Genomic DNA, 19,118 nt, shown 5'->3' on the forward strand with positions numbered 1-19,118 from the left:
TGAAGGCGCGAAGAGAAGTTTTGATTTTGAAGCTGTTTGTTCACGTAATCGTCGTGTTTTCAAGTTCCTGCTGAAGAAAAACGAGGAGAAGAAGAATCTAAATGCCTGATAAAGTCAGTTGAGTTTTTTCTTTGTAGTGTACGTTTATTCCGTATATTGTGTTGTATCTGCGGTTTTGAGCACAATTTACAAATACATAAAAGAAATTTACACACCAACGACAAATGAATCTGAACTACAAACCTTATTTATATCCTAGGTTGATGAAATAAATTGTATTCTATGCCGTTCCGGACGTCAAATTACAAGTACATTGGAACGAGCCAGAAAGAGAAAGATAGAATGGCCTGCTCCGAAAGAATCATACGGACATTTCGAAAATGTCTGTCACGAATCTTAAACAATATTTGTCAAAATATTCTTAAGTATTTTGGTGAACTTTTGACTTTATTACACATAGGACATTGCAATCCATACCTCAATTGATGATGCATTTGGCAGTATCTTGCAGTACATGTCTGCTACAAGTCGACAATGTCGGGTAAGTTCATTAAACGTTGATGAAATTAAAGAAAATCTGCTTTTTGTTTACTTTATGTGGACATTTAATGTGTTATTCAATCAGGATATCTATAGGGACAGAAATATAAAGTATTTTAAAGGTACTGAAGGTGGTCAGGATATAAAAGGGACACTAATATACAATATTTTATTTTTATTAGAGGTACTACAGGTGCTAAGGATGTAAATAGGGGCACCAATATACAATATTCTAGTTATACTACAAATGCTCACAATATAAATAGGGAGACTGATATACAATATTATAGAGGTACTACAGGTGCTCATTGTATAAATAGGGACATTAATGTACAACATTTTAGAGGTACTACAAGTGCTCATCAAATTGCAACAAGTATGACAAAGAACACGTAAATCGATTTCATCATTCTAAATATACGTCAGTCAGTTATGGAAATCCGGTATGTATTTTACCAAAATACAGAAATGACTAAAAAATCTAATTGAAAAAGGTTTTTCAATACATTAACCTTTATCTTTATGTATTCAATAATCATAACTTTTTAGCTTCAAAAATCTGAGGATGTACATGTTGAACTTACTCCTGGAACATATGCTGTTACTGCTGGTCAGTGGGGTGCCCCTCGTCACCATACTCAAGTTGTAAGACTTGACCCTGGACAAACTGTCAATATGACATTTACATGTATTTAATAATGACAGACACAATAAACTCTCTGAATTTTTTGATTCCTGGATTGTAAGCTCTGGTGAAACTCATTTAAAGCGATTTCCTTACGTAGTTATGCTTCGTAATAAACAGCCATCGTGTAAATTTTTATTTTTTTTCATTGCAACAAATATATGTAAAATTTTATGTCAACCTGAACTCTTGAATTTGCGCAATAACGATATTGTTGCCCATTCTTCTTAAAATTACTTTATTTTACCGTCTACATATTGTTGTATTGAGAAAGAGCAACCTTCAGGTCAATGGATAAAACATGTTTGTAGTGTTTAAATTCTGTTAGTTTTGTCAATGGTCGGTATACATCCTGAGCAGGTACCGTCGTTTTCTTACTTGTGTTTAATGCAATTATTTTACGCTCAGATAGATTAACTTCATGCCGTTGCTGGTATTGTTATGCACGATGTCAGCCCGTTAATGTAAAGTGTTTAATTTAAAAAATACAACTGGTTCAAGGAAAAGAAATCAAATGTGTTTTAATGGCACCTTTGACTACTGCCTTCATTAAAGCGATTCTTTTTCGCAGGTAATAGAGATTATCTCTATGAACATCTGATCCATTCATTGTCTGAACCGTGTAATTAATTGTGAAGAGCAGGTAAGGTGAATTAAGTTAATAAAACACTATTGACTGCAAATGTTTCTACTCCTTGTTTTATAGTTGGCAGTGTTATAGTGGAGAGTAGAAGATTTTACAGTAGCCATGGAAATGTTCCTAAGAAAACAAGTTCTGTGTTAAAACGTGTTCCATTTCTTTTTCAACCTACCGTCATTTGTTCGTGTGATTATCTAAAGTATAAACAGTTGATGTCAAGAAGACTGTAAGTAAACATGAGCGTTCAAATATATTATAATACATAGAATATATCAATATACTTATTTAATACCAAATAAAATGTTTACAAAAATTAGACTGCTCATTATCAATATCAGATAATGCTACATGACTTTAAATATTTAAACAATAAAACAATAATTACGGCACAAGACAATAGACACTCTTTTAATTAGATTAAATAATGTTTACTGTATATGGGTGTCTTTTGTTTTGTGTTTTACTAAAACAATAATACAATTAAAAAATAAATTAATTAAACAATAGTATAATCAAACAATGTGATATTTTGATGTGTGAAACATTGAAACATTGTTTAATTATAATTTAAAGTTATAAATATATTATGAACTTCATATTACGTAGTTTATACAAGTTCATATTACGTAGTTTGTACAAGTTCATATTACGTAGTTTATACAAGTTCATATTACGTAGTTTGTACAAGTTCACATTACGTAGTTTATACAAGTTCATATTACGTAGTTTATACAAGTTCATATTACGTAGTTTATACAAGTTCATATTACGTAGTTTATACAAGTTCATTACGTAGTTTATACAAGTTCATATTACGTAGTTTATACAAGTTCATATTACGTAGTTTATACAAGTTCATATTACGTAGTTTATACAAGTTCATATTACGTAGTTTATACAAGTTCATATTCGTATTACGTAGTTTATACAAGTTCATATTACGTAGTTTATACAAGTTCATATTACGTAGTTTATACAAGTTCATATTACGTAGTTTATACAAGTTCATATTACGTAGTTTATACAAGTTCATATTACGTAGTTTATACAAGTTCATATTACGTAGTTTATACAAGTTCATATTACGTAGTTTATACAAGTTCATATTACGTAGTTTATACAAGTTCATATTACGTAATATATACGAGTTCATACATTTGATTGACGTTTGCAACTAATTCCTAGGTTACGTCGTAGTCATGTATTTAAAGTGGAAAATAAAAACATGGAGAAACATCATGATGCCATTTACTCTCACTTGTGTTGTTCCAATGATTTGAGCAATCCAAGGAAACGTATGTCCATGTTCTTTTTTTTGGAAAATGTTTTCCCTGAATTATATTAATATTTTGGAGAATCGAGAGAAAGTAGTTTTGCACGACGAACGAAATGAATAAGAACATGAAAATATGAATTGTTTGTCCGCTTTTAGTTTACAGATATCCGATGAAAATACGTCTTTCAAAGAAAGTGTTTGTACCCGCGTACAACGATGTCAATGATCTCCAATACCAGACATTGGCCAATGAATTGATTAACGCTGTACGTACCAATGAAAGAAATTTATTTCAGAGGAAGTTACAGTTTGTCGAAAACAACCTTTGTAATGTATAGTCCTTCTTTATAGGTTGAACAGCTGTTGGCTGGTGTTAAATCTACTTTAGCGAGTGTTGAAGTAGAAAAGTTCAGGTTAGTTTGCGATTTCTCAATGACTATTAACTTTTAAGAAAATCTTTATGAAGTTTGATGTTTTACAAACGTGTTTAAAAAAAGACATGCGACATTTATTTATATTTACTCTGAGTTATTCTGCATATTTTAAATGTAGTAAAAATTTACACATTGTACACGATGATTCTTTCTCAGTATAGGAAGTGTTGTAGCCCATCTTGTTCTTACTACAAAAGGACTCTTCACTCAAGAGATGTATGATTTATTAAAAAGAACCATTGAGTCTGGAAAACTGGGAAACTTAAACGTTGACCTTGTTGGTACTGTATTCGCATGTCGAGTTGGTAATTCATTTTACTTTTATTTATGTATGCAATTCTCTTGTCGTTTAGACTCACCTTCTAAAATTCGTGTGATAAGCAAGATTTCTCAACCCAGCATGAGTCCTGAGACAACTGAGATTCCTGATGTAAGCGAGACTTCTCCATCCAACATGAGTCCTGAGACAACTGAGATTCCTGATATAAGCGAGACTTCTCCACCCAACATGAGTCCTGAGACAACTGAGATTCCTGATGTAAGCGAGACTTCTCAACCCAACATGAGTCCTGAGACAACTGAGATTCCTGATATAAGCGAGACTTCTCAACCCAACATGAGTCCTGAGACAACTGAGATTCCTGATATAAGCGAGACTTCCACACCCAACATGAGTCCTGAGACAACTGAGATTCCTAATATAAGCGAGACTTCCACACCCAACATGAGTCCTGAGACAACTGAGATTCCTAATATAAGCGAGACTTCCACACCCAACATGAGTCCTGAGACAACTGAGATTCCTGATATAAGCGAGACTTCTCCATCCAACATGAGTCCTGAGACAACTGAGATTCCTAATATAAGCGAGACTTCCACACCCAACATGAGTCCTGAGACAACTGAGATTCCTGATATAAGCGAGACTTCTCCATCCAACATGAGTCCTGAGACAACTGAAGTTCCTGATATAAGCGAGACTTCTCCACCCAACATGAGTCCTGAGACAACTGAGATTCCTGATATAAGCGAGACTTCTCCACCCAACATGAGTCCTGAGACAACTGAGATTCCTGATATAAGCGAGACTTCCACACCCAACATGAGTCCTGAGACAACTGAGATTCCTGATATAAGCGAGACTTCTCCACCCAACATGAGTCCTGAGACAACTGAGATTCCTGATATAAGCGAGACTTCTCCACCCAACATGAGTCCTGAGACAACTGAAGTTCCTGATATAAGCGAGACTTCTCCACCCAACATGAGTCCTGAGACAACTGAGATTCCTGATATATCCACCCAACATGAGTCCTGAGACAACTGAGATTCCTGATATGAGACTTCAACCCAACATGAGTCCTGAGACAACTGAGATTCCTGATATAAGCGAGACTTCTCAACCCAACATGAGTCCTGAGACAACTGAGATTCCTGATATAAGCGAGACTTCCACACCCAACATGAGTCCTGAGACAGCTGAGATTCCTGATATAAGCGAGACTTCTCAACCCGGAATGATTCCTGAGACAACTGAGATTCCTGATGTAAGCACAAATCCTAGTTCTGCATCTGGTGATGATTATGAAAACGAGTGTCTTTGCGCTCACAATCAAAAGAGAACAGCTCACGGTGTTCCTACTTTAACATGGTCTACACAAATCACTTCATCTGCACAGGCACGTAACAGTGTTTACAATTTTAGTCGAAATGATGTTATTTTAAGACTGTTTTGATTTCAGAAATTCGCCAATAAGTTAGCTGCAACCGACACTGGTGATCTTTACCATGAGCCGTCAACTTATGGTGAAAATATCTACACGGAGTTTGGTGATATTTTGATAAACAAACGTGGATCTTGCTCTAAAGCTGTTGATAGTTGGTACAATGAAACACGACTTTATGATTTCAATAATCCCGGTTATTCTGAAAACATTGGTATGAAAAATGCCCTCAGCTAATTATTTTGCAGATTTTAGTTGAGATTACGTCTTGGACTCCATCTACGTAGAATTTTAACATATGTTTTTTTCAGGCCATTTTACGCAGGTTGTATGGAAGACAACCATACAGGTTGGCGTAGCTGAAGCGTTAAGTAAAACAAATAAACGTTTCGTTGTCGCTCGTTATTCCCCCCCTGGAAACATACTAGATCATTTTCAGGAGAATGTTCCTCCGCCTTTGTCCGGTTTGTTTAATTTCGATTTGTCGATTTGAGTTCAGTGAACGTTGAATGAAGTTTCTTGCAATCTTTTCTCAGGTTCACCAGCTTTCCAAGTATTGAATGTACTGCTGGAGAAAAGCCTTCAAATACTGTAGACCAAACTAATCCCACCGTTACCCCCAATCCAAATCAGTTGCAATCAACACCATCAACCAACACTGATACCCTCACAGGACCTACATCCAGCCCATCATCATCAACACCATCATCCAATACTGATACCCTCACAGGACCTACATCCAGCCCATCATCATCAACACCATCATCCAATACTGATACCCTCACAGGACCTACATCCAGCCCATCATCATCAACACCATCATCCAATACTGATACCCTCACAGGACCTACATCCAGCCCATCATCATCAACACCATCAACCAACACTGATACCCTCACAGGACCCACATCCAGCCCATCATCATCAACACCATCAACTAACACTGATACCCTCACAGGATCCACATCCAGACCATCATCATCAACACCATCAACTAACACTGATACCATCACAGGACCTACATCCAGCCCATCATCATCAACACCATCATCCAATACTGATACCCTCACAGGACCTACATCCAGCCCATCATCATCAACACCATCATCCAATACTGATACCCTCACAGGACCTACATCCAGCCCATCATCAGCACCATCAACCAATACTGATACTCTCACAGGACCTACATCCAGCCCATCATCATCAACACCATCAACCAACACTGATACCCTCACAGGACCTACATCCAGCCCATCATCATCAACCCCATCTACCAATACTGATACTCTCACAGGACCTACCTCCAGCCCATCATCATCAACACCATCAACCAACACTGATACCCTCACAGGACCTACATCCAGACCATCATCAACACCATCAACCAACACTGATACCCTCACAGGACCTACATCCAGCCCATCATCATCAACACCATCATCCAATACTGATACCCTCACAGGACCTACATCCAGCCCATCATCATCAACACCATCATCCAATACTGATACCCTCACAGGACCTACATCCAGCCCATCATCATCAACACCATCATCCAACACTGATACCCTTACAGGACCTACATCCAGACCATCATCATCAACGCCATCAACCAACACTGATACACTCACAGGACCTACATCCAGCCCATCATCATCAACACCATCAACCAACACTGATACCCTCACAGGACCTACATCCAGCCCATCATCAACACCATCAACCAATACTGATACCCTCACAGGACCCACATCCAGACCATCATCATCAACGCCATCAACCAACACTGATACCCTCACAGGACCTACATCCAGACCATCATCATCAACACCATCAACCAACACTGATACCCTCACAGGACCTACATCCAGCCCATCATCAACACCATCAACCAATACTGATACCCTCACAGGACCCACATCCAGCCCATCATCATCAACACCATCAACCAATACTGATACCCTCACAGGACCCACATCCAGCCCATTATCATCAACACCATCAACCAATACTGATACCCTCACAGGACCTACATCCAGCCCATCATCATCAACACCATCAACCAACACTGATACACTCACAGGACCTACATCCAGCCCATCATCAACACCATCAACCAATACTGATACCCTCACAGGACCCACATCCAGCCCATCATCATCAACACCATCAACCAACACTGATACCCTCACAGGACCCACATCCAGCCCATCATCATCAACACCATCAACCAACACTGATACCCTCACAGGACCTACATCCAGCCCATCATCAACACCATCAACCAATACTGATACCCTCACAGGACCTACATCCAGCCATCATCATCAACACCATCAACCAATACTGATACCCTCACAGGACCCACATCCAGCCCATCATCATCAGGACCCACATCCACCATCAATCCAATACTGATACCCTCACAGGACCCACATCCAGCCCATCATCATCAACACCAACACTGATACCCTCACAGGACCCACATCCAGCCCATCATCATCAACACCATCAACCAACACTGATACCCTCACAGGACCTACATCCAGCCCATCATCATCCATCCATCCATCACATCCAGCCCATCATACCCATCCAACACATACCATCACACCTACATCCATCCATCCATCCATCCATCATCCACTGATACCCCACAGGACCTACATCCAGCCCATCATCATCAACACCATCAACCAATACTGATACCCTCACAGGACCTACATCTAGCCCATCATCAACACCATCATCCAACACTGATACCCTCACAGGACCTACATCCAGCCCATCATCATCAACACCATCATCCAATACTGATACCCTCACAGGACCTACATCCAGCCCATCATCATCAACACCATCATCCAATACTGATACCCTCACAGGACCTACATCCAGCCCATCATCATCAACACCATCATCCAATACTGATACCCTCACAGGACCTACATCCAGCCCATCATCATCAACACCATCATCCAATACTGATACCCTCACAGGACCTACATCCAGCCCATCATCATCAACACCATCATCCAATACTGATACCCTCACAGGACCTACATCCAGCCCATCATCATCAACACCATCATCCAATACTGATACCCTCACAGGACCTACATCCAGCCCATCATCATCAACACCATCATCCAATACTGATACCCTCACAGGACCTACATCCAGCCCATCATCATCAACACCATCATCCAATACTGATACCCTCACAGGACCTACATCCAGCCCATCATCATCAACACCATCATCCAATACTGATACCCTCACAGGACCTACATCCAGCCCATCATCATCAACACCATCATCCAATACTGATACCCTCACAGGACCTACATCCAGCCCATCATCATCAACACCATCATCCAACACTGATACCCTCACAGGACCTACATCCAGCCCATCATCATCAACACCATCATCCAACACTGATACCCTCACAGGACCTACATCCAGCCCATCATCATCAACACCATCATCCAACACTGATACCCTCACAGGACCTACATCCAGCCCATCATCATCAACACCATCATCCAATACCGATACCCTTACAGGACCTACATCAAGCCCATCATCATCAACGCCAACTACTACACCCATTGGTTCATCAAGTCCTGGAACAAATCAGCCTTCTTCTAATGAAACAACAACTCCACAGCTTTCTCCAGGTAGTTTTTAACTGAAGGCTTAATAAAAATTTGAGCTTGTTGGGGTAAATTACATTCATTTATTGGTTCAAAACGTTTTTTATTTTCTTTTAATGATTTTTTTTTTACATTTTGTGTTCCACCATTAAATACTGATGGCAGCAGACTTGAGTGAACCTTCAGATATTAATGCCAATACACCGTATGATCCGAATACTCCAGGTATGTCTTTATTCATCCAGCCATTGATGGACTGTTGATGGATGGAATGTACACAGTGCATAAAAAATTATTTCATTTTACAGGAATGATGTTTTTTATCTCATTGTTATAACTTGTATCGTAATATTACTTAAATCTAATGCTCATTCTGAGAAAACTAATGACAATGTTTTTACATTTTCTTTCAGGAAAGTTATTTCAGGTGGTTCTGGGAGTGTTAGGACACACTTTTACACCAGAGCTTTCCAATCCTAGCAGTGAAGAGTTTCAGAAATTGAAAACATCTATCGAAAAAGCGGTTTGAAAGAGTTTCATATATTGTAGAAAACCCTTTGTTGATGCTTTAAAATCCATTATATTTTCTTAATACTTTCAGATTAAGGCAATTTACGATGGAATTGAAGCATTTCGTTCCGCTACACTTATTCAACTCAAGTAAGAATTCTTTTATAATATTTGAGAAGCAGTTTCCTATTCCTTAATTGCCATGTGTCTATGTCATACATGGTTCTCGTGCAATTCATTCATTACTAAGGATTTCATGTGTACAAAGACAGTTGTAGCTCTTTATTGTCTACGATGTGTGAACAAGAATACCAAGTTTTCACAGCTTGTAGCGTTGTACTGACAGTCGTTCCTAATGCAAAGTTATCTTTTTTGTGTGTTTTTTCTTACGTATGCGTTCAGATTTCAACTCGGTTGCCTTTGGAGCGTTTTTTTATAAATATTTTTTGTAATCTAGCTATACTACTGTTTTGAAAGTTTCGTGAAATATATAAGCCAATTAAAAATGTTTAAAAAATGTTTAAGGTTGTGCCTTAAGTTTTAAGTAAAAAGGCAGAAGCTGTTTAAACTTCGCATTATCCTTGGATAATCTTTAGCGATACATGAGGACTATGTGTACCTTAGTGATGCATGAGGACTATGTGTACCTTAGTGATGCATGAGGACTATGTGTACCTTAGTGATGCATGAGGACTATGTGTACCTTACTGATGCATGAGGACTATGTGTACCTTAGTGATGCATGAGGACTATGTGTACCTTAGTGATGCATGGGGACTATGTGTACCTTAGTGATACGTGACGAGATTTTTATATGTAAACAATATGATGCCATCTGTTGTTCTAAACTTCACTTGAATGTTTAGAGAATTTTTAAATTGGCAATTTTTAAGAGAGTAGAAGACAGTCAGCGTATATCTGTTTTAGACCAAAAATTCCTGGGAAAACACCAAAAAATGAAGTGGAAGCTGAAGTAAACTTGGAATTCAAAGTAAATGCACCCAATCATTTGGCTCTTTTGATTGAACAAGTCAAGAGTGGTAGCTTGGGTGAATTAAAAGTTCATCCTGAGTTAAATGCAGGTATGTATGTTACATTATCATTATGAATATATGTTTCGCTGGTTGCATTTTTTTTGTTTTATATCTTAATGAAGAACATCAAAAGTCATAAAAAAAACTCTAAATATGCGTGATGAATATTTTTTAATTTATAACAATTTCTAAAATATTTATTATTCAGCCATTATAAGGCAGCACTTCTGTCCAATGATTTGTGGTGAAGCGACTTCATGTCAATCTTCATGTCCTATCACCTGTTGTGCTCCCTATGTATCTGTTTGTCAGCAGCCATCATGTCCAACCGCATGCGCTCCAGGCTGTTCTCTCGCTTGTTGCTTAGTTGGGAAGAAACGTCGTCGAAACCATTAATTATTGGGTGGAATATATTCTAAATTTAAAGCTCATATGGTAGTGCTTACGACAGTAAACTCTTCGTAACTTAACCGTGCTTGATTCAGATAAAGCTAATCTATTTACGGATTATAATGATCTGGTAAAAAATGGCTTGTGTAAATAACTTTGATCGCTTGCATTGAATACTGACTTAGAGACCTCAGTCATCAAAAAATATCTTTTGCTTTAGCAGAACATATTGCTCATAGAGCGTTGAAATACAATTAAAAACAGGGTCATAAACATTGTTAAATCTGTTAATATTACTCAGAAATGGGAAATGTCATTTTCTGTCATTTCATTTTGTTTTTTATTTCGCTCAAATATTCGTCATATATGAAGGGAGCTTAGTAAATTATGCTTGGCTAACAACACATAATATACATAGCGTTAAAAAATCAACATGAAATTTAATCATTAATTAATAATTGTACATGGACGCTATCTTCATTGCAGCTGCCCTTCCATAGAACTAAGATAAGATTAATCTTATGACGCTTAAAACTACATTTGACGAGGTCATGACGAAAATCAGCGGAAATGATTGTAAATAAAAATGACTGCGAACGTTGTTTTGTCATCCGAAGTTCGTCATTCTGGTATTTTAAATGTAATCGGTTTGAAAGGAAGTTCGTTATGAGTTGTTTTTCTTTTGACAATCTTGTTTGATTGGAGCTTATTCAAGAGCAGTTCGTACTCAAATGAATATTGGATCGTGTTTGGTGGATACAAGAAGATTTGATAAAATCTATACACCCTCACAAAAATCTCTTTTTGAAAGACGAAGTTTGTTGTGTCTTTGGTGGTTTTTCAGTTTTTGACATCATCCATCAATGTTAAATCCATTGGAGAGTTTATCTCTTGCATTACAAATGTGGTGATTATTTGAAGTTCACAATTGTTCGTTATATTGCGTGAACTTCACGGTTTCCCTGAAAGTCTTTTAAAAGAAGTGTTTTCTTTTTTGACATTATTTGAATGCTGTCACCCTAAAGTGGATTATGATTTGTGGTGTCTAATGATTTTCAAATCGTAGACGTTTGCGTGGCTGCGCTTATTTTTTGTCGGTCTTTGATTTATTAAGCAGGAAATCAGAACAACTTCGATTTGTTTTCGCAAGAGAAGGAGAAATTCTAGTTTATTTTATGGTCTATTATAATTGACCTCGTTAATGTTTTTTTATTTGACAATGGGAAATAGTATAGCTAAGAATAATAACTTGAATGGCAGCCATAAAGTGCCAAGTGTCATCACATCCCGTGAAAATGATGCATTTGTCGAACTGCAACAGCAACTGTTGGAGAAAGATGAGCTTTTGACAAAGAAGGATAAAGAACTGGACAAATTGCATTGTATGCTGTTGATGAAAGAGGAAGAAAACACAAAATTGTCTAAACGTATTCATGAATTTGAGTGCGTTGTGGCGCAGACTTCTTCAACGCTTAAGATGGATGAATCGCGTCAAATTCAAAAGGAAAAGTTATCATTTTTAGGAAGAAGTTCCTTGAAATGGAAACGACTAGCTGTGAGTGGAGAGAGCAGTTCAAACATTCGTCGACAGGAATCTAATCTAGAGTTACAGACAATCACAAAAGATTCGAGGTAAGCGAAACTGATGATCTTCGTCATTATACGGACTATCGATACTGTATGTCAGTAATGTTTTAAATACATAAAAGTTCTTTTTAAAACATTTCTATTTTTAATATTTTGTTGCATGTATGAAATATAACGATGAATTTATGCACGTTGACGTGGGTTAAAACTTGAAAATCAAGTAGTGAACAAGAAGCTTGTTTTGATTATGGAACATCGATAACAAGAGTGATTAAAAGTAATTTCATAATTACTTGAATATAATTAAAATGATGTTTCGAATGATGAAGACAGACAGGTTAAACAAATGTATGCTGTGAAAGTATTGAGGGAGAAGTCGAAGTTTCAAACTCCTCAATAATTTTGCTAAAAATATTTTTTGCATATAGCACGATTTTCTCCCTAATGTTTATTAAAATCTTTGTAGTTGTCGGCATCTTATCCGTAAAGCAATCTATGCTAACGATTTCCTTAAGAATCTGGAGAAGTTTCAAGTTCGTGAAATCGTCAGCTGTATGTATCCTAAGAAATATAACAAGGATAGCTTCATTATAAAGGAAGGTGAAACTGGTGATGCCCTCTTTGTTCTCTCAGGTTGTGAGCTCTGAACAATAAAAATGTGCAGCTTTTTATTAGCATCTAGTTAGAGCAAATCAATAGTTTTTATTCATTTATAGATGGCACTCTTGAAGTGAGCAAGGATGGTAATGTTCTTTGTGAAATGTCAAGTGGAACGGTGTTTGGAGAACTGGCAATTTTGTACAATTGTAAACGAACGGCTTCTGTTAGAGGTTAGTGCATTATATATATATTCTAAATAGAAAATTGCTATATTTCTTGCACCAAGAAGTTCTCGAAAGTTAGTACTCAAAATTTAACGTGCTTACTGCTATCTTTTTCTAGCCAAAGAACATTCTAGACTGTGGGTTATAGATCGTTCTGTTTTCAAAGTCATCATGATGCGTACTGGTATTACAAGACTTAAAGAACATCGTAAATTTCTTAAAAGGTTGCACTTTCATCAAAGCCTGACTAAAACCTTCATCAAAGCCTGACTAAAACTTTCATCACAGCCTGACTGAAACTTTCATCACAGCCCTAAAACTTTCATCACAGCCTGACTAAAATCTTTATCACAGCCTGACTAAAACCTTTATTACAGTATACAAACTTGCTTACAGCCTGAGTACAACATTCATCACATGTTCGACTGTTTCCTTCATCATATCGTCTAATTACAAACTTCATCACAGCGTGGGAACAACCTTTCTCACATGTCCAACTTTACATTCATCAAAGCCTGATTACAAACTTCATCACATCGTGGGAACAACCTTTATCACATGTCCAACTTTACATTTCAAAGCCTGATTACAAACTTCATTGCAGTCTGAGTATATACTTCGTCACAGTCATACTATAACCTTTATTACATCCTGACCATTACCTTTATCACAGTCATAGTATAACCTTCATCAGAGCCTGCCCATTAATTCCATTATACTTGAAGCCCTACCGCAGGTGTATTTACTTATTTATAAACTACTTCACGACATATTCTTTAGTGTGTCATTGCTCAGCAAGTTGCCAGAAGAAAAACTCACAAAGATGGTCGATGTTTTACAAGAAGTATTTGAATTCATTCTCATACTTTTAAATGATTTACCACGTGATATGTATATATGTGTGTGTGTGTTTGCTCAAGAGAAATATGCTGGTTTGCACGTGATTTATTGGTTATTTTTTGAAGGAAATTTATGATGAAGGAACAGTGTTAATTCGTGAAGGAGAAAGTGGTAACACATTTTTTATTATCATTGAAGGCATGGTGAGTGTTTTATTATACATATATCCATAAATGTCGTTTAAGAAAATTTCATATATTATCGTCAAAAGCTCCACGACAAAAAGAAAGGAAAATTAAGCATTCAATTTATCAATAAAATTTTAAGGTTAAAGTAACGCAGACTGTAAACAATTCTTCTGTTCCTCAACTTGTTCGAACACTTAAGAAAGGAGATTATTTTGGTGAAAGAGCGCTTCTCAGGTTTTTAAAAGCGTCAGTTCTCCTCATATGGGGACCTGAGCTAATTTTTTTCTTTCCTTGTGTGCAGTGAAGACTGCCGGACGGCAAACGTTATCGCTTGCGCCAAAGGAGTCTCGTGCTTGGTTTTGGAACGAAAGTAAAGTTAATACTCTAAATTAATTGTTATGATCGGGATAATTTCTGAAAAGATTTCATTGTGGTTTAGTGCATTTAAAGAACTGATCGGTGATTTAAATGAGCTAAAGATTAAAGATTATGGTGATGAGCAGCGAGGAGCAATAAGGTTAGTCAATTTTTAAAATGCTTATCTTACCAATGGTGTACAAAAGGAACAGTTTATAGTGTTGCGTTATTTCCTTCAAAAGTATAAGAAAGAACACATGTGAATGAAAACCTTATAACTATTTTTTAGGTTTGCTATATCGAGCGAGAACTTGGTTAATATGAGTAATATCTCAAGAAACACGCCTAGATGTATAGCAGAACACGAACTCAACGATTTTACTGTAGTAACCACTCTTGGTATCGGAGGATTTGGACGTGTTGAGTTGGTAAATGTGTTTAAGTTAAATTGAAGTTGATGAATTAATTTGTATACGTACACTACCTCTTTCATTTATTTTTCTATTCAGACTAGTTGTACTTGGAAAATATTTTCCATTTTCACTCGTGATAGTTTACGTGTGAAAAGTGAAAGTGTTATTTTGTGTTTACGAGTGCAATAAATTTAATTTCTAGGTTAAAAGCAATAAAGATAGAAGTACTTTTGCTATGAAATGTTTAAAGAAAAAGCATATCGTCGACACTAGACAACAAGATCACACTTATTCAGAGAAAAATATTCTTATGGAATGCACGAGTGCCTTTATTGCAAAGTATAAAAATATTAAATAAATTATTCATGCATATGTGTTTATTACAAGACCTGTTTTATTTACTTAGATTGTACAAAACGTTCAAAGATGATAAATACGTTTATATGCTGTTGGAGGTGTGCTTAGGGGGTGAACTATGGACTTTACTACGGAATAAGTGTGTACATTCCAGTATTATATGAATTAGTTATGAAGGTATTTTAGTGTATCTTCTATGTTGTTGTATATTTACAGGAAAAAATTCGATGAAATTGCTGCAAGATTTTACGTTGCTTCAATGGTAGAAGCATTTTCCTATCTTCACGGTTGTGGAATTGTTTACAGAGATTTGAAAGTAAGATAACTTGAAATGTCTTGGATATTTTATATTGAACTTTATGCTCAAAAACTCTTCCATTTCAGCCAGAAAATATACTCCTTGACAACAACGGCTTTGCTAAACTGGTAAGACGGATTTGTCCGTAATAATGTTTGCTTTTTATTTGAGTATTTTTAATTATTTTAAAAGGTTGACTTTGGTTTTGCAAAAAAAATTGGTTTTGGCGATAAGACCTGGACATTTTGTGGAACTCCGGAGTATGTGGCACCTGAGATTATCTTGAATAAGGTGCAGATTGTTTTGTCATTGAAATCCAACCCTTGGTTATCCCTGAGTGTCCATCTACGTCTTTTCAGGGTCATGATTTTTCAGTTGATTATTGGTCTCTTGGTATATTTGTGTTCGAACTTCTAACTGGACAGTAGGTTATCATTTGTTGCAAAGATGAGGCAAATTTTATAAGTTGTGATTGGTTTTGAAATAGTTAAATGAAAACGACGCTCGCTGTAATATATTCTTATCTTTAGGCCACCATTCACTAGCAATGACGCCATGAAAACCTATAAAATCATCCTACGTGGTATGGATTGCTTAGAGTTTCCTCGTACCATCAGTAAAAACTCCGTTCAACTCATACGGAGACTGTGTCGAGACATTCCCACAGAGAGGTTGGGATATCAAAAAAATGGCCCAAAGGACATCAAAAAACACAAGTAATTTTACATATCGATTAATAAAATGTAACCTTCATAAACAAATGGGTTTTTTTATGATCTTCATCAGATGGTTTCAAGGTTTTCATTGGCAAGGTCTGCTTGATCAAACTATTGAACCTCCACATAAACCAAAGGTGACGGCTAAGTAGTTATTATATTAGAGCACTTGTTTTCTATGATGAAAAAATATTTTTTATGTTTTTAGCTTTCTAGCAACGTTGATACATCAAATTTTGATAAGTATCTCCCAGAAAAAGATATTCCTCCTGATGAGTTCAGCGGATGGGATGAATATTTCTGATTAATATTTTTAAAGAATTTATTTATTCCTGTCAATAGTACATCTCTTTGCTCTTACACTTACCTTGAAAAACCCTGATTCGTGAAAAAATATAACATTTGAATGAATGTTTGAGTGGTTTCACTTTGAATGAACGGAGAATTTGTAAGCCAGCGTTGTTAAAGGAGACTAATCCATTGCCAATATAGTTCAGTGGCAATGTCTCGTTTCCAGTCCTTATATATTTTAGTGACGTCATTAGAACTCGTGACATGCTCTGATTTGGTTTCCTGTGTTTGTATTCTGATGAGATTTTAGGGGAAAGGTTGTCGTTGATAGAGTTGTGATTTTTTATTTGATAAAAACTTAACGAAGAAATTATTGATAAAAATGAATGGTGCTACAGCCGGCCTGCTACCACCAGCCTCAAGACACATCCCAACTAGGAGAATCGAAGTTCACGATCCTTCTCATATGCCTAGTGCATATTCAACTACTCCTGGAGGCACAATATTTAGTACGACACCCGGAGGTATTAATGTTTTTCGAATTTTCATGTTTTAACTTCATACTGCTTGTAGAAATCCGACAGAATCAAATTCTAGGGCTTGTTTCGACCTTGTGACACGTATAAGAAATGAATACTTTTTCAGTTCAATGTCGTGCAACGATAAATTCAGATGCAAATTTATGTTGCACTATGTTTTGATTTCTTTGTGTTTTTAATGGCTTGAATTTGTACATTAACGATTATATTTTGCACGATTGCAGTAGCTGTGAAACCAATTAAAGTTAAAGATATGTGTAGACGATATTTATGCGTGAAATACTGATTTTCACGCGACGCCGTTAGTGTCGTTAGTGAAAAATATTAAACGGTATTTCTGTACAGATCATTTTGTAAGTGGGTCTTTTGACCATAAAAAAGTCGTGTTCTGTAGATTTCTTGCTGAATCGGTTTGTTTTGCTTTTAAAACGTGGGTGGATGGCAAAATACTTTGCCTCGTTCCGGAAATGCGTCGAAAATATTATTAATACGTGTGATTTATCACTTTTGTGGTGTTTAAGATTTTTTTCTGTGGTAGTTTTGCTTTCCATCATAGCAATTTATGAAGATATTGCTGAGAATATGCTTTTTAGGTAGAGATTTTAATGGATTGTTTCTTACTTTATTTACATGTGTCATCTATTGTTCCATATTGTTGACATAAATTACTATAAATATATTTTATTTGAAAGTTACGTTTAACTATTTTTTGTACATGTTGAGTAAGAAATGGCGATTGTATTTCTTTAAAGAAGGATTCTGACATATTTTTCATTCTATTAATTTGAATTTCTGCTGCAGTCTGTATAATATATGATATTTGTGCATTTTCTGATGCAATCAAGCCATGTCATGTGACAATAACAATTACAACCTTTGCAGGAACCAGGATCATCTACGAGAGAAAGTTTTTGATGGAATTACGTAATTCACCTTTATCTCGAACCCCTCCATCAAATTTGCCAGTAATTCCTGGCATAACATGTAATAGTAAAGAGAAAAAGCAAGATGCTATTCCTGAGGAAGACACACATGGTAATGAAGGAGTTAAGACAGCGGCTGGTATGTTAAACAAATTATTGCCTATTTTATCTTTTCCAAAGTAACCTTGTTTTGCACATTTGTCATTTGTGTAGCTGGCATTGAGGATCATACCCAATTTCAAATGGATATTTGAAGTGATTTTCTAGTGAAAACCTCACGATAAATCCAGTTTATTCCTCACTTATATTGCGTTAGAAAATCTCTTTGAATTATAAATTGTTGTTCTGCTTGCATTGAAGTCTTATCTCAAGTTTGGCTTACTATATCTCATCAAGTAATTAATCTGTTCTACCAAAGATTTCTGAAATTTTTTGTTTTCTACACATCTGCCTTATTTTTATGTTTCAATAGTAATTGCATAGTGAATTTATGTAATTTTAATTCTTGTCCAAGTAAGATCTATGTTCAACTACCACTTGCTGGGCATTTCATTATGTTTGGCAGAACAACTACAACTTTATTGAAGATTGCTTGAACTTAATGTACTCTTTTGGTACTTGATGTTTTTGTTGTTAAAGTGAGATGGTTTTTATGGAAGAATGTTGATGTGAATAATTGTTCCTTGTTAGTGTTTTGTATGTTAAAATTTACACATAAATGTTAGATTTTTTAAATGGTTTAAATAGAATTATCTCACAAAAATTGTAAATATATTTACACACAAAAAAAGGACTATAAAATGACCTAACAGACGTTTATACCAAATGTCATCAGAATATACTAATCTTCTTGTCTTTATCATTCATATGTGCAAAATTTATTGAAGTCA

General features: G+C 36.2%; 5 protein-coding genes across 5 annotated transcripts; all 5 read left to right on the forward strand.

Annotated features, from left to right (window-relative positions):
- The first annotated feature begins 6 nt into the window (after window positions 1-6).
- LOC124438060 lies at window positions 7-1,411 on the forward strand. Its single transcript, XM_046988053.1, has 5 exons — window positions 7-113; window positions 260-382; window positions 461-541; window positions 885-983; window positions 1,090-1,411. The coding sequence occupies exons 1-5, from the start codon at window positions 102-104 to the stop codon at window positions 1,234-1,236; spliced, it is 462 nt and encodes a 153-aa protein (XP_046844009.1). The 5' UTR covers window positions 7-101; the 3' UTR covers window positions 1,237-1,411.
- A 287-nt stretch (window positions 1,412-1,698) lies between these two features.
- On the forward strand, window positions 1,699-7,863 carry LOC124439359 (mucin-2-like). The gene is made up of 12 exons (XM_046989582.1): window positions 1,699-1,796; window positions 1,932-2,091; window positions 3,051-3,160; window positions 3,298-3,407; window positions 3,493-3,554; window positions 3,732-3,856; window positions 3,929-4,889; window positions 4,966-5,254; window positions 5,318-5,513; window positions 5,611-5,648; window positions 5,693-5,763; window positions 5,836-7,863. The coding sequence occupies exons 2-12, from the start codon at window positions 2,078-2,080 to the stop codon at window positions 7,718-7,720; spliced, it is 3,861 nt and encodes a 1,286-aa protein (XP_046845538.1). The 5' UTR covers window positions 1,699-1,796; window positions 1,932-2,077; the 3' UTR covers window positions 7,721-7,863.
- LOC124439360 (flocculation protein FLO11-like) lies at window positions 7,736-11,168 on the forward strand (the record flags this gene model as incomplete). The annotated part of the gene is made up of 7 exons (XM_046989584.1): window positions 7,736-7,845; window positions 7,970-8,985; window positions 9,127-9,186; window positions 9,375-9,484; window positions 9,563-9,621; window positions 10,399-10,553; window positions 10,714-11,168. Coding segments are annotated over 7 exons (1,698 nt in total), but the record flags the coding sequence as incomplete, so codon positions are not given.
- A 166-nt stretch (window positions 11,169-11,334) lies between these two features.
- On the forward strand, window positions 11,335-16,886 carry LOC124438049 (cGMP-dependent protein kinase 1-like). The gene is made up of 19 exons (XM_046988038.1): window positions 11,335-12,527; window positions 12,949-13,115; window positions 13,199-13,312; window positions 13,425-13,530; window positions 14,087-14,150; window positions 14,272-14,349; window positions 14,474-14,568; window positions 14,636-14,704; window positions 14,774-14,851; window positions 14,981-15,119; window positions 15,307-15,443; window positions 15,511-15,600; window positions 15,678-15,777; window positions 15,846-15,887; window positions 15,952-16,050; window positions 16,119-16,183; window positions 16,290-16,475; window positions 16,546-16,612; window positions 16,684-16,886. Exons 1-19 carry the CDS (start codon window positions 12,097-12,099, stop codon window positions 16,777-16,779), a joined length of 2,223 nt encoding a protein of 740 aa, XP_046843994.1. The 5' UTR covers window positions 11,335-12,096; the 3' UTR covers window positions 16,780-16,886.
- Window positions 16,887-17,019: 133 nt separating this feature from the next.
- LOC124438061 (eukaryotic translation initiation factor 4E-binding protein 1-like) lies at window positions 17,020-19,090 on the forward strand. The gene is made up of 3 exons (XM_046988054.1): window positions 17,020-17,290; window positions 18,188-18,367; window positions 18,442-19,090. The coding sequence occupies exons 1-3, from the start codon at window positions 17,149-17,151 to the stop codon at window positions 18,480-18,482; spliced, it is 363 nt and encodes a 120-aa protein (XP_046844010.1). The 5' UTR covers window positions 17,020-17,148; the 3' UTR covers window positions 18,483-19,090.
- Window positions 19,091-19,118: the final 28 nt, after the last annotated feature.

The sequence above is a fragment of the Xenia sp. Carnegie-2017 genome, unplaced genomic scaffold (assembly GCF_021976095.1).
Source record: "Xenia sp. Carnegie-2017 unplaced genomic scaffold, XeniaSp_v1 HiC_scaffold_19, whole genome shotgun sequence".
In the NCBI taxonomy this organism is placed as follows: domain Eukaryota; kingdom Metazoa; phylum Cnidaria; class Anthozoa; order Malacalcyonacea; family Xeniidae; genus Xenia; species Xenia sp. Carnegie-2017.